We start from the raw sequence: 16,266 nt of genomic DNA, 5'->3' as shown, positions 1-16,266 counted from the left end.
ATTTATCATTTCAATAGGATTCCTATGAAAACTACTGGCATATTTAGTGGGTTATACCCTATAGCGTACTGCACAGGAGTTTTGTCCGTATTATAGTATTGGGTACTTGTGTATTTTGGCGGCGCCCCCGATGTCCGTCGCTTGACGAACAGATCGCATCGCATCGTATGCCATGCACCCGATGGCATGCGATGCGACGCGATTTTGACCCCCTATACGACCAAAAATCGTATAAGCACCCTAAAGGGTGCTTTTGAGCACCCAAATGGGTGCTAACAATGTTAAATGCACCCCCACGCCACCCCCCACTATAAACGTGAACCCGAAGCGTGGCGAGCGCAGCGAGCCCGCGAGGGGCGGCGGTACGCGTCCTACGACCTTTTCATACCCCCACTATCCACGTCGGCGTGGAGTTGAGAATAGAATAGTGTGGCGAGCGCAGCGAGCCACCGAGCCCGAAGCGTGGCGAGCGCAGCGAGCCCCGCGAGGGGACGCGGATACCTTCACAGTTATACGCGTCCCTTCGCGGGCTTCACAGGTGTCCGTGGCGACGCGGACACCTGTGAAGCCCGCGAGGGGACGCGTTTACCTGTGAAGGTATCCGCGTCCCCTCGCGGGGCTCGCTGCGCTCGCCACGCTTCGGGCTCGCTGCGCTCGCCACACTATTCTATTCTCAACTCCACGCCGACGTGGATAGTGGGGGTATGAAAAGGTCGTAGGACGCGTACCGACGCCCCTCGCGGGCTCGCTGCGCTCGCCACGCTTCGGGTTCACGTTTATAGTGGGGGGTGGCGTGGGGGTGCATTTAACATTGTAAGCACCCATTTGGGTGCTTAACATAGTATAAGCACCCATTAGGGTGCTTATACAATGTTTAATCGCATCGCATCCTATGGCATCGTATGCCATGTACAATGGCATACAATTTCAAAATTGTATGCCATCGTGCACTATCGTACGATATCGCGTCGCATCGCATACCATCGTATGTGTTATGGTATGCGATGCGATGGGCGCCGCCAAAATACACAAGTACCTAGTATTGCTGTAAGTGGTCTAGGCTTATATGAAGGGACATCCAGTGGATCAGTCAGCAATATTATTGTTCCTCTCCACAGCTAGCCGCCTTGGCTTCTACTCCAATGGCCAGCAATCTCTTTCCGGAGAGGAAGTGGATACCATGGACATTCAACAACTCTCGCAAATTGTACCAAAGGTCAGTAAAGGTCCACTCTAATGGCCTGATTCAGATAGAGTGGCTGTGTATTTTTGCTGTCTACAGTAAGTAAACTCCGCTCCGCTGAACGGTCCCAACCCCCGCTCCCGAATCCGCTCACTAGCATGCTGCTGTTTTGTGCTGATTAGCTTATGGTGTGCAACTGCTACGCATGCTCCCTAGAGATGGCGAAGCCGGATGTGGAGAGTGATACAAGTGGTTGCTGTGACTATATAAATGGATATGTACAAACCCTGTAATACATGAATTTGTACAGCAAGTCACTCTTTTATGTATTGGAGTTTATCTTTTCTGATTGTGTAAACATATAACTGTATAAGAAAGATGTTAAATTGTGCTCATTTTAATTATATTTGATAGGTGTCTGTGTTTTACCGAGCCAGTCCGAGACACAAATTAAAAATTGTAAAGGTAAGTCATTTGTGTATTGTTCATTACATCATAATTGTCTGTTATTGTTAAAGGATTGAGGTTTACCAGCAATAAATGCACATTTGCCTATCTAAGGTCCATACACACTAGAAGATTATCTTTCCTTTCTGGTTGGTTTGGAAATAAAACTCTGTGCAATTTTGGGAGTAAATTACAATTGACCATTTGCTCCTAAACATGGAAAATAGTTGAAAATGGTCATTCAGACAAATTGGTTAAATCTATTTATGTAGATGACTGCATTTGTCCATTTTTCAATTTATGGTTGGTTGTAATTTGTTCCCAACATTTTTCAGATCTTCATTCCAACCAGCCAGATTGGAAAGAGAATTGTCTAGTGTGTATGGGCCTTTTAGTCTACCTGGTCTTGAGGATGTGAGAGTAGTTTGCTTATATCTAAAGAATGCTGCACCCACTGCTGTATTCCCACCAGGATAGGTGCAGCATTTGTCCAGTCAGGTGTCACTACATTTGTCACATGCTGGTTGCTCACACAGGAGTGCACACCACCTGGAGCAGAAGTTATTTATACACACCGTGTCCGTCAAAGTGGCTTGGTCTTAGGCCTGATGGATTATTGTTTAGAAAAGGTAGAATGAGGGGCAGAGCTTTGGTCTATGACAGAACAAGTCTCCTTTTGAAGCACAGCAGAGAGATGCAATTTAAAACTTTGTGTGTGGAAGGCTTTGTAGGAATGAGGGTATTATAAAGGCTTCACACGTGAAGTCTTAGTTTTTAATAACGTGACTTACTGCTCAGTGTAGTAAGTGAAGGAGTGTGTGCCAAGGTCCCTGTAACAAAGGTACAGATGGCACTGCAGCTCCAGGCCTATACATAAATATAGGCCCATCATGACGGCATGTTGATGATCAGTCATGTAGCTGGCTACAGTCGGCCATAAATTATAATACAGGTTGAGTATCCCTTATCCAAATATCCATTCTCCAAATTATTCTGAAAACCATACATTCCAGAAAGTGAAAAAAAAGTCTCACTAAAAGCACAACTGGGGACATCTACAACAGCACTACTGAGGACATGCTATGTAACTGACACTACTGGGGACAACTGTAACAGCACTACTGAGGACATGCTATGTAACTGACACTACTGGGGACATCTACAACAGCACTACTGAGGACATGCTATGTAACTGACACTACTGGGGACAACTGTAACAGCACTACTGAGGACATGCTATGTAACTGACACTACTGGGGACATCTGTAACGGCACTACTGAGGACATGATATGTAACTGACACTACGGGGGACATCTGTAACAGCACTACTGAGGACATGCTATGTAACTGAAACTACTGGGGACATCTGTAACGGCACTACTGAGGACATGCTATGTAACTGACACTACTGAGGACATGCTATGTAACTGACACTACTGAGGACATCTGTAACGGCACTACTGAGGACATGCTATGTAACTGACACTACTGGGGACATTTGTAACGGCACTACTGAGGACATGCTATGTAACTGACACTACTGGGGACATTTGTAACGGCACTACTGAGGACATGATATGTAACTGGCACTACTGGGGACATCTGTAACCGCACTACTGAGGACATGCAATGTAACTGACACTACTGGGGACATTTGTAACAGCACTACTGAGGACATGCTATGTAACTGACACTACTGGGGACATTTGTAACAGCACTACTGAGGACATGCTATGTAACTGACACTACTGGGGACATTTGTAACAGCACTACTGAGGACATGCTACTGTATGTAACTGGCACTAAATATGTTCAGGGAAATGATTGCTTGGCATTCAAATTCAGTACCTGAAATTGTACACAAACTTTGTTTCATGATTTGAAACCTTATTTTATGCACAAATAAAATATTTTGTGTGTCTGATGTATATGTGCAACATAAATGCAAGACACCTCAAGATACATCATTGAAATATAAAAATATTCTGAAATACTGAATAATCCATTATCCAAATTCTTCTGGTCCCGATCATTTTGGATAAGGGATACTCAACCTGTATTAATATTGCTTTTTTATTTTCCTCACAAAAGAATGCAATTTTTCTGTTGTGTATTTAGGGCAGAAAGTTAAGGGGTCTACATACCCGTGTGGCACTGGTCACACCTCCTCTATTTCTTAAGGCCCCCTTACACTTGTCAACTTATTGTCTCAACAAATTGAACCTGATTGACTCGAGATTTATCCTATGTGCAGGAGGTTCAATCTCTTCCAATCTCTTAGTTATACCCAATGGCACAGGATTGTGGATTGTGTCCTACACATCAGGCACATAAGATTTTGTCAGACGGCACATTAGATCTTGTCAGATAAATTGACTCAAATTGGATGAAATCTCACAAAATCTCACAAGTGTAAGGGGCCCTTTACACTCTAGTGCAGTTGTCTGTGTGATTGCTTCCTCTAGCTGCTGTCATGCATCCTCACGTTTCAGTTGACCATGTGCTGCCACCTGTTTTCTGTAGCTGGTATTGCAGTGGATATTAAGCTGGACATCCATGTAAAGCTCATCTTTCCAAAAATCCAACTAGTTGACTGGTGGGAGCTAAAATCTGTTAATGTATGGAAGCAGGTTACAATCAGCCATTTGCTCTCAACCACTTGAACATGGACAGAAAATTGTGGTTCTGAGAAATTAGTTGAATAAAATGAATTTAATAAACTTTTTTTAATGTTTTTCTTCGTCTGTTTTCTGGTGTTTATAAGAGTAAGTGGCTAATTTTAATTTGCTCCCATACATTACATTTTTGTTCCAAGTTGTCAACTAGTTGGCTGGTTGGAAAGATCATCTTTCGGTGTGTGGCCAAAAGTCAGTATTGGATGTACATAACCACTGATCGCCCATGGCTGGTATTGCAGCAGATCCCTACATCACAGCTCTTAACCCTTTGAGTGCCAAGTGAACTTGTCAATCTTGGTGTGAAAATTGCCAAGCTTACATTTGTATTCATCATAATGACCTGTAATGCTTACCTTTTTACATAGGAAATGTAATATTTTTTTTACACAACATTTGAATTTATGTAACAAATGTGAGTGACTATGGCATTTTTAGTGGATATTTTGCGCGTCTCTCACAGATGTTCGTACTCAAAGGGTTAGTGATCCTATAAAGGCTGTAGGACTATATGGAGAAATGTGACAAATTACATTGAGAGATCTGTGTTCTAGGAACAATTGAGTGCTTTGTCTGGACTTTTTGATGGTCAGGAATATGCCTATAATCATACATTTTATTTCCAATGTTCAGAGTCTACAGAACCTTGGTGCAGTTGTTGCCATGACTGGTGATGGGGTGAATGATGCTGTGGCTTTGAAAGCTGCTGACATTGGAGTGGCAATGGGAAAAACTGGAACGGACGTCTGTAAAGAAGCAGCGGACATGATCCTTGTGGAGGATGATTTTCATACAATAATGTGAGCCCTGTGTATCTATATATTGTTTGGTTTGATGACATCAGTGAGCAGAGATAGGATGAGGCAAAGAATAGCTGAACATTACAACTTTTTTTTATTCTGGACTCACCACGAACATGCAGGTTCAGTACCAATGCTGACTCCAGGCAGTGTTCTACAAGTATAGAATTTGAGGACTGATGAGGACCGTATACCCTGTGTAGTCTGCCCTAAACGCATGCATATCCATACAGTTACACACTAGGGTTAATGGTTGACAGGAGACAATTACAGGCGACAATTACCAGTATTTTTTTGGATTGTGGGAGGAAACCCAGTTAAGCACTGGGGAGTATATACAAACTCCACACAGTTAGGGTCATGGTGTGAATCAAATCCATAACTTTAGTGCTGTGAGCTATATAAATAAGTAGATTCTGATTGGTTACCCATAGCAACATCCCATCTGAAATAGAACTCCCATCTTCGTAAATTTCCGGATTACATTGTTTCCAGATGACAAATTCTATTTTGCTGTTGTATTATTTTAACACTATGATCTCCTGTATTGTATAAATGATACCAAAGGTGCAGAGATGTTTTTTAGCATCCAAAAGAAGAAAGAACCCTGCTGAGAATCATTCTCATAAACCTATTTGATACCTGTATGTTGCTGTAAAATGTAAAACTTTTTTTTAACATTGTCCTCAAGCCTGTCACTGAGATTTTCCATTCGATCTTGACCGGTGTGTAACAGACTGTACAATAATTTCAGGTCTGCAATTGAAGAGGGAAAAGGTATCTACAACAACATTAAAAACTTTGTCCGCTTCCAGCTTAGCACGTAAGTAGATCATTGCTCATGTCGCTCTGACCTGAAAGCCATTACACCAAGGAGATGTGTGTCTTTAGAATGCTAAGAATAGTCCATTGGTGTAATGTAGAATGTGTTCTATAAGGGACACCTTGTTACCTATTATATTTGTTAACCATTTCTTATATAGCGTACACATATTCTGCAGCGCTTTATAACTACAGTGTTCCCTGCTATAAAGGTGTGACCCGTTCTAAATGCTATATAGGGATTAGTACAGTGTGTTTGAGAGAGAGAGAAATACCTAAAAATTGCCCCTATTGCTCGATGACTGTATCATGATGTCATTAATCACCCTCCCTTTTATAATAAAGCCAGGAAATAGGGGAGTTCTCGTGTGTGATTACCAGAGAACTTTCCTACACAGGACAATTCATTCCAGTCCAGGGATGGGGATTATATCTCCCATCCAGGCTTCAATAAATTCAGAAGTAGCCATATTCTTAAAAGGAGAGTACTGTATTTGAAATAATGTGGCCCTTTAGTGGTTTAGTATTCGTTTTCTTGTGACCTCAGTCTGCACTGCAGAAATAGTGGTGAGGAAGGCACTTAGTGTATGATATCTTCATTCCTGGCACCTCCACACTCAGGTCTACTTCAAACAATGGGGCAGATGTATTAAGCCTTGTAAAGAGATAAAATGGAAGGAGATAACGCACCAGCCAATCATCTCCCAACTGTCATATTTCAAACACAGCTGATTGGCTGGTGCGTTATCTGATATCCACTTTATCTCCAGTTAATCTCTTCGACAGGTTTTACTATATCTGCCCCAATGTGCTCTCTTAGTAGTATTTATGATCACCAGATGATAACACCCTATGGTATGGAAAGTTATAAATCTACAATGGGGGAGTAGGGTATAAACACCGGTCTCTTCCTTTCGGGATGCAGTGTAAATCCCGGCGGTCAGGATCCCGGCGTTTAAAATCCCAACACTTTCTATCTCCGTGGGTGTCCACGACACCCTCGGAGGGAGAATAAATTAGTGTACCGAGCGTATCAAGGGATCGGGCCCGCTGTCTGGCGAGCGCAGCGAGCCCGCAGGGGGGGGTTCCACGTCCCCCCCTCGGGATTTTGAACGCCGGGATCCCGACCGCCAGGATTTAATACGGAATCCCTTCCTTTCATACGCTATGTTATTTTTACCAATGGTTTGATTTGTCAAGTGACCATATTGTGTTGTACATATTTCTTGATTTATTCAAACCTGCAAAGAAAGAGAAGCTCCATAAACATTGATTGTTAGGGGAAAAAACCAACCCACACTTTCAATTTTTTTTTTTTTAATTGTACTTTTTGGCACACGTTTTGGATAGGTTTTTTTATTTTTCCATGTGAAAAAAATAAGAAAATATCTTCTGGGAGAAAACAGATTCATTTTTGTGGGTATTGATGTTGGAATGTGACCAAAAAGTGCCAAATTATACTCAATGATCAAAATTATGCTCAGTATACTTTGGTCACTGAAATGTTTACTACATTGTTAGTTTTAAGGGGTATTGTACGGATTTGGGAATTTAGCATGTATTGCTTTCTCCATTGGTTTTCTGACCAGTAGACTTTGCATTTTCATTTTGACCCTAACCTTGGATGGTTACACTGATAATGCTGGGTACACACTAGGTCAAAGGATTGACGGTCGGACACACTGTGGTCTGGTGTGTTGTGCCTGATGTCCTAATTGTTCAGGCATTCACATGTGCCCACCCAGTCACTGGCACCAGCAACCTCTGGGCAAACGGAAAGGCGGTTTGCAATTATACTCCAATAGGTACTTATTTGTTAGCCGGGCACCCGGTTATGCCACGCTGACAACGTAGCTTTGGCTACGTTGTCAGCGTAGCCATTGCCAGGTGGCCGGCTAATATCGGGCATCGGGATTCAGAGGCGGTCTGGGGGTGTAACAGCTAGGCGGCGGTGCGGCAATTTTAGCGTAGTCACCGCTGGCGGAGCATCACATGGTTTCCCAGCTCCCCCAGCGGCACTACGCTAATATCGTACATGCCTGGCGCAGGGGAGGACTGTCATGGTGGGCAGGACTGCGGGGAGCTGAGTACCAGAGGCGCCGGGGACATCATGGATGGTAAGTACCATGCACACATTACACACCCGCAACACAACACACACTTACACAATTATAGGTACTTGTTTCCTAGCACGGCCACACCGATTTCCATCGGGGTGGTCGTGTCAAATGTGAATAGGGTCCCTGGGACCCGATTTTACATTGGATTCAATGTAAAATATTCCCTACACCCCCAATTTGACGCCCTCAACGCCAACCCACGATTGACGCGAACCCGAAGCATGACGAGCGCAGCGGTGCGCGTCCTCCGACCTTTTCATTCCCCTACTATCCACGTCGGCATGGAGTTGAGAATATAAAGTGTGGTGAGCGCAGCGAGCCACTGAGCCCGAAGCGTGGCGAGCGGACGCGTATTACTTAACAGGTATACGCGTCCCCTCGCGGGGCTCGCAACGCTTCGGGCTCAGTGGCTCGCTACGCTCGCCACACTTTATATTCTCAACTCCACGCCGACGTGTATAGTAGGGGAATGAAAGAGTCAGAGGACGCGCACCGCCGCCCCTCGCGGGCTCGCTGCGCTCGTCACACTTCGGGTTTGCGTCAATCGTGGGCTGACGACGGGGCCATATACGATGTGAAATGGGTCATATTGGCCCATTTCACATTGTTTCCTATGTGAGATGGACTTAATCAAGTCCATCTCATCTTGTGCCATTATAATGGCACAAGACCGACGCGATGCTCCCGATTTCAATGTTAAAAAATATTTTAACATTGAAGCCTATGGCAAAATCGCGTCGGGGGCAATGTTAATGGCTGCGACCGACGCGATGCCCGCGATTTTGCCTTTGCCGGCAAAATGGACCTGATTTCAAAGGAAATCGGGTCCATTGCGGGCATCGTGTACCTTAACTTTAAGGTACACGATGCCCGCGATTGTGGCCGTACTAAGAAACAAGTACCCAATTATATCCCCACTATCCACGTCATACCCCCAGTGTCCATTTGGCCGTGGAGTTAATTTTAGAAAGTGTGGCGAGGGAATGCGTATCCGCGTCCGCTCGCCACACTTTCTAAAATTAACTCCACGCCCACGTGGACACTGGGGGTATGACCCTTTATGTATTAGCTGAGCTCCAGTTACGTAATTTGCGTAAGTTACGTAGTTTACGTAGCCAGCATAGTGGTGTATTGGTATTCTCAATACACCACTACGTAAGGGGTGCCCAGCTAACATAGAAGTATCCTCCAATATATCGGGCAGGGCCAACATATGTCTCTGAACAATGTCATTCACACTTATCAGGGGATACACACCTGCCGACGTGCCCACAATTTATCGACCTGTATATTGGCCAGTCTCTACCCTGCTTATATTATGACCTTGTTACATTTTAAAACTGTTGCATTCTCTTATTGTGCTAGCTGTGGCTGTCGGCTGCAACTTGTGGCGTTAACATGCAGCTTTATCACCAGACATCTGGATCTGTAAACACTAGCAGTCCCTGTTTGGCTGGCAGCTGTAATTGATCTGTCTCTTGAAGATGGAAAAGGTTACACAATAAGAGAAATTAGTAAAGTTTGTACAGTACAGTCCGTCAGTAAGGTGTGTTTTTTTTTTTTTTTTTTTTTTTTATAGGAGTATCGCTGCACTGACTTTAATATCTCTTGCTACATTAATGAACTTTCCCAACCCCCTCAATGCCATGCAGATATTATGGATTAATATAATTATGGATGGTCCTCCAGCTCAAAGGTAAGCATACATTATGCATCTGTATTTATGTCTTACAGTTAAGCCATACTGTAATTATAATTTAGTTTGGGTAAATAATGATTTCATGCTGATGAATTGTGTAGAGTATACAAGTGTAAATATCTGCCCTACTGTATATTGCTTTATAAATAAAAAAAAAACTCCTTAGCAGTTTTCTGGCTTTGTATAATTTCAAAATTATATTCTTAGTGAAGGACAGCCAGTCTGCAATTCTATCACAATGATGGGGGCTGTAAACTACACTTTCCTGTACAGCAACACTAAAAGGGATTTCTGTCCCCTGTAACCTCACCAGCCTGTGCCATTGCTTCATCAGCTTGTGTCAGAACACTGGGAGCCAACACCTGCAGAGAAGTAACACCAAGTCAGATCTTAAGCGAGAGCCAACAACCTGCACTTATGTAACTAAAGCTGCCCGTACGCCTTACCCCTTTGTGACCTATTGTTCATTTAAATGGACATTATTTAAAAATATATATATATTGATAATTATTGCATAGACTATAGTGTGATGACGTTACCATTCAAATCCCAATGTCCATTTAAATGTACTAAAATACTGTGAGAATTTTCCATCCGATGCTAGTGTGTCATAATACAGTATAGGGACCTTGTGTGGCCTACAGCTATAAGATTAGGCTGTTCTTGCTCCAAGAGATCGTGCAGCTCCTCCACAGCGTTGTATAGTTTTGACTTGTAATGTCTTCAAATCTTGATTACCACAAGTTAGGCCAATCCCAGTTTTTGTCTTAAATTGGTACTTGTTTCCTAGAACGGCGGGCATCGCATGCCGCGATGCGACCGATGCGATGTCCGCGATTTTACATAGAAATGCATGGTAAAATGTAAACCTCGCATGCGGCGAGGGGACGCGTATAGCTGTGAAGGTATCCGCGTCCCCTCGCGGGGCTCGCCACGCACTTTCTATTCTCAACTCCACACCCACGTGGATAGTGGGGGTATGAAAAGGTCGGAGGACGCGTACCGCCGCCCCTCTCGGGCTCGCTGCGCTCGCCCGCTTCGGGTTGACGTTGATCGCGGAGTGGCGTCAACAATTGGGGGGGCCATTTCACACTTCAGGGTGGCTATTTGGGGTCTGTGGTCCATTTAACATTGTTCCCTATGTGAAATCGGGTCAATTGGGCCATTTAACATTGTTCCCTATGTAAAATCGTGGTAATCGCGTCGGTCGCATCGCATGCAATTTTTTGGCCGCATGCGATGCGACCGACGCAATTTTTTTCCTTACGATGCCTAAGATCAATATCGTGGGCACCGTTCTAGGAAACAAGTACCCTTAAATTAAATGAAAGCACTTCTAGTTGACCCTGGCAGATGCAGTAGGGAAGATATTTTCTGAACTGAGTAGTTATCCTATTTCAGGACCACATTTAAAATCTACTGCTAATGTTTAGCTGTAGAGATTTTATGGCTGTATGCTTGATTTTGTTTCTTTTATGCAATTGGTGTGGCCTAAATGGGCAAACATTATATGTCTTGTATACATACAGTACTTATGGCCATGTAGTTCATTGATACTGTAAAGTGTGGAATTCTGGCTAAAACAAAGGCCTATAGATTGAAAAGCACCATACCTTCCCATTTATGTATTTTTCTCTTCCCTTTTAGCCTCGGAGTGGAGCCAGTGGACAAGGATGTTATAAGGAAGCCACCAAGAAACCTTAAGGATAGCATTCTGACCAAGAACCTGATCATTAAAATTCTCATCTCTTCTATTATCATTGTGTGCGGTACTTTGTTTGTTTTCTGGAGAGAGGTATGTTTTGTCAGTCTTTATATGTATACGTATATTACACAGCTTATTTACTTGTTACATTACAATTTAACACAGAAGCTGGGAATTCTGTCTGAGCAACCATATCAGTGTTAATGTGTATGGTAACCTGTATGGTTCTCATTGATGTAGTAATTCATTAGCCACATGATGCATGTGTTCATTGCTATTCAGATCACAAACGCATACAATGCAACTGCATTATGTGGTACTGAGCGCATAGAGATGATACGCACCTTACAGAGTAAGGAGTACTGTAGTATGATTAAGCGTGGGCAGTACTGATGTCTCTTATTATAGAGGTTTAGGGGTTTTACCCTATTGATTACTATCTATCACTTGGGTCATTCTTTCATTCAATTACTATGTCTAGCACATGAGGTGCACTCTGAAATCATTAAGGCTATAAACTCTAGTATTGATTATTGATGATCAGAGGGTCAGTTCTGTCCAGACATCCAATAACTCCGTCTGCCTCACCCCTACGTATGTTTGTAAAGTCGCTATAATAAGTTAACTGATTTTTCATTGTTTCGCCAGTTGCGGGATAATCTAATCACGCCAAGAGACACAACAATGACTTTTACCTGCTTTGTGTTTTTTGACATGTTTAATGCACTAAGTTCACGATCACAGGTGAGACCACTTTCTCTAAACACCCAAAGTATAAGCGTTTTGTTGGTTACATGTGTCACAGTTGTGTACCCCATGGAAGATTACTGTAGCTTTATCAGCTAAAAAATAAAGTATACCATTTGAAAAAAAAGTATTTTAGACATAATTTGCAGAATCATTTGTTGGTCCTGGACAATTATATACTGGTATTACGAACTAAGCAGGATGCCGCTATTGGTAACCTGTTGCAACGAATATATATTTGGGACTTTGAGGTTAGCGAGAGATTTTTGAATGTACGAAGAACATTTCAGTATATACAGTAATCCGATGCACTTATATGGTCTGTTCCACCCATAAGGCAGTTGGGTTATATGAATATTTTATATTTTTTATTCATTAAACCTTACCAATTATTTACTCTGCACTACATATCTTTGTGTATTGAATTGTGCTCATAACGTAACACCAGCAATGTTGGGGTGGTTTGATAGCAGTACACCTCCTATCTTGTTCTGAGCAATATTCAGTATATCTGTTATAGTTCCATACTAGATCCTATCAAAATAAAATTTCAGAGAAGTTCCAGCATCGGGCCTAGTTAAATAGCCCTGTCATTGGTAATTAGCTGCAGTAAATTGCCATTGGTAATTGGATACCAGGGGATTAATCTCAATATTAATGGTGTTTTTGTTTTTCTTTTACAGACCAAATCTATTTTTGAGATTGGCTTGTGCAGTAACAAAATGTTCTGTTATGCAGTTCTTGGTTCTATCATGGGTCAGTTACTCGTCATTTACTTCCCACCTCTACAAAAAGTTTTTCAGACTGAAAGTCTCAGCATTCAAGGTATTTAAAAAGAAGGATGAACTGTATAGCAATTTTCAGCATATTGGGCCTTATTTTAGTTCACTCTCAGTCTCAAATGGACAAAACCATGTGCGCTGCAGGTGGGGTAGATGTTAATTGTGCAGATAGAATTAGATTTGGGTGGGGTTTTTCTTCAAAGTGAGAGCTATATTGTAGAAATAAAGCAGTCAGTATTTACCCTGCACAGAAACAACATAACTCACCCAAATCTAATTCTCTATGCACATGTTACATCGGCCTCTGGGAGTGAACCAGAATAAGGCCCATTATCCAAATGTTTTTTATTAAGTGTTTAGCCTCCTACATTTTTTTTTCATGATTTCTGTCCTGTTATTAAATGTTAGATAACTTTTTTTTTGTGTTTGTGTGAAATATTATACTGTCCTGATTTCACAGAGCAATTTGGGGTAGATCTGTGATCCGCTGATTGCTTGCGAACATCTGGAAGTTAGAGATGGGCAAAGCGACCCACTAAAGAGAGCGGGGTGCACCATGAGCGCCCAGTGGAAAGATCCGGTTCTTTTGGACTACCCGCAGACTCGCTATGGAAAAAAACATTCCATTTGAAATACAACTTTCATCTTAGTAAATTTTGCCCAATATAATCAGCAGAACAGCTGACACACCGTCTTGTCCGATAAAGCCCCTAAATGATTATCCCCACAACATCAGGCCTCAATGCGTTCAACACCACACACACAAGTGTGTAAATGAAGCCAGGCGGGGGACCATTTGATACCAGACATGTTGCACATGGCTGTTAGTGGTCACTGGTGTGATACAGCAGGAAGTTAAGCAAGTGGGAGGCACAGACAGATGGAGCCCAGCTCACTGGATCTTTACTTCATAAATCTGGTGCTGTAAAATAAAAGTTAAAAGTACTACACAGCCGAGCAAACACGGATCTAATATATAAAAAAAAAACATGTACACTGCCTAGCCAAAGCCTGTGTGTCTGTGAGTGAGACTGTGCGGTCACCTTTCTGTGATACTATGCTGCTTCTGGTACTGGGTACACTCCTTTGTGCAGCATACAGCTGTATCAAATCCTCTGCTGGTACCTGTGGTGCTTCAAGTTTTGCAGCAGCCCTGTTATTCAGCACTCAGCAGCTCCAATGCAATACTCTCTGGAGTTAGTACATCTCAGCTGCCACAGGCGGCAGTGCTGAGCTCAGTCATGGTGTGGATTGGACTCTGCGGAGCTGGATGAACTACAACCCCGAGTCAGCCAGTACAGTTCCTCTAAGCTACTATGTGTGGCACTGCTGTGCTCAGGCAAATGCAAAATGAAACTGAACGGAAGAATGGCCATTCACCTTTTAGTGAGCAATAGCCCACTGTCTCTTTTAAATTAGCTATTTAAAAGATCTGTCTCATTCGCGACCGACCCATCTCTTCTGGAAGTTGCAAGTATGCATAGTGTTCATTATTCTGCAGACTATGCCTTGTGCTCCATAAGGTTGGATGCGGTGACCAATGATCATTTTGGGGGTTCGCCGATAAACTGGAGAAATCATTGACGCACACATGCCCATATATCAGATTGATCGACCAAGACTGAATATCTGCCTCAATATAGAGATAGTGATGCAGTGCGTGGGCATTCCAGATAATCTGCCCATTATTTTTTTTTTAGCCTTTATCCTGATCACAGCATCCTTCTTGTGGGCACAAATATGCACATTACGTGTGGTATGGCAGAAAATTAGTAAAGTCCAATTGTTAAAAAATCACCCTGATTTTGTAAGGACTGAAATCTTATAGTGTGTACCTAGCTTTACTATTCAGGACATTTAAAACATGTGTCATTCTTACGCCAACCATTTTTAACTTTTGTTGTGAAAAAAAAAAAACACAATGCTTCATTGCAGAGGAATGGTAGTCTTTGGGATAAGGCACTGTGGGGCAGATGTATTAAGCCTGGAGAAGAGCAAAAAATCGAATGTGATAACACCCAATCAGTTAATAGCTGTCAAGTTACAAGCTGGGTTTGAAAAATGACAGGCTGCTGCGCTATCACCTACAATTTTATCTTTTCTCCATGCTTAATAACTCTGCCTTCCTGTGTTAAGCTTGTGCTAAACATACCAGCTACTGTACTGTAATTCTTGGTTTCAGGAGACATTGACTTGTAAGAAGCAGTTTGCTGCCGGGTCCATCAGTGCACATTTTAACAACTGTAAAAATAACTTAAGGCCCCCATACAAGGTGCGATAGCATCGCACAGTACAAAAAGTATGTGCATGCAAAACGCATGCCATGCGATTCAATGCGATCTAGCCCATAACGCATGCTATTCTCAAAGCGTGTATGGGCACCGTCAAACAAATTACTAGTTTTTTTTTTGTGGTTCAAACGGCTGCCAATCCCTTTTCAGTGTACTCTAAATCATTATAAAATAGCTGCTTTGTATCCCACTCTAAGACCATGTGGGATGATAACATTGTTTGGGAAATCACTACCTTTTCATTATTGCCTGCTATTAGAAAAGTGCTAACTTTAATTATAAAAGATTAGTTAAATACATTTTTTGTAATCCCGGGATTGAAAACTGTTGATTTTGGGATTGGCCTCCTGACGCCGTGCCAGGAACTGCTTAGAAGCAGTCCTTCAGCAGGCAGGCATACACTGCGCACCAGGTGTGCATGCACATGCGGCGTAGTGGGCGGGCCGGTGGATATGGTCGGGCGAACAAGGGGGTGAGATGTGCGGAGAGGGTGTGAAGAGCCGGGGGATGCAGCGGAGAGGGTAGGCATTTGTGTGGCTGCGCAGGCTCCAATCCAGGGATTGAAATTCCAGGCAAAAATGGCCGAAATCACGGGATCCCACCAAAACCCATTGCCAGGATTGGAATCCCTAGTGTAGGTGGGGATACGGTTGTATTGTTGACCCGACTTAGCTCGACAGTCATTAGGTCAACACCGTTGGGTCGTCAGGCAACAAGGTCGACAGGGTTCTAGGTCGACATGGTTTTAGGGCGACATGGTTTTAGGGCGACATGAGTTAGGTCGCATGGTCGACATGGGTTTTTTCACTGTTCTTTGAGCCGACATGTGCCGACAGGTGGTATTTCATGCCCTACCATCCACTAGGGCGTGTTGGTAGAATAAAATAGTGTGCCGAGCACAGAAAAAACAGTGAAAAACCCATGGCGACCTTGCGACCTGTCAACCTAGACACCTGTCGACCTAAAACCCTGTCGCCCTTGCTGCCTGTCGGGT

At 43.0% G+C, this 16,266-nt stretch overlaps 1 protein-coding gene across 3 annotated transcripts in view; it reads left to right on the top strand.

Annotated features, from left to right (window-relative positions):
* The window catches only part of ATP2C1 (ATPase secretory pathway Ca2+ transporting 1), a 97,746-nt gene that overhangs the window by 79,350 nt on the left and 2,130 nt on the right, over window positions 1-16,266 (top strand). For all 3 annotated transcript variants that reach the window (XM_083188610.1, XM_083188608.1, XM_083188609.1), the window contains 8 exons: window positions 1,119-1,216; window positions 1,598-1,648; window positions 4,940-5,106; window positions 5,861-5,929; window positions 9,628-9,744; window positions 11,395-11,542; window positions 12,101-12,196; window positions 12,883-13,024. In XM_083188610.1, the coding sequence (XP_083044736.1) occupies window positions 1,119-1,216; window positions 1,598-1,648; window positions 4,940-5,106; window positions 5,861-5,929; window positions 9,628-9,744; window positions 11,395-11,542; window positions 12,101-12,196; window positions 12,883-13,024 (888 nt within the window). The remainder of the gene's footprint in view (window positions 1-1,118; window positions 1,217-1,597; window positions 1,649-4,939; window positions 5,107-5,860; window positions 5,930-9,627; window positions 9,745-11,394; window positions 11,543-12,100; window positions 12,197-12,882; window positions 13,025-16,266) is intronic.

This window comes from Crinia signifera, chromosome 5, assembly GCF_055691185.1.
Source record: "Crinia signifera chromosome 5, ASM5569118v1, whole genome shotgun sequence".
Lineage (NCBI taxonomy): Eukaryota > Metazoa > Chordata > Amphibia > Anura > Myobatrachidae > Crinia > Crinia signifera.
This window is presented reverse-complemented; position numbering and strand designations above follow the sequence as displayed.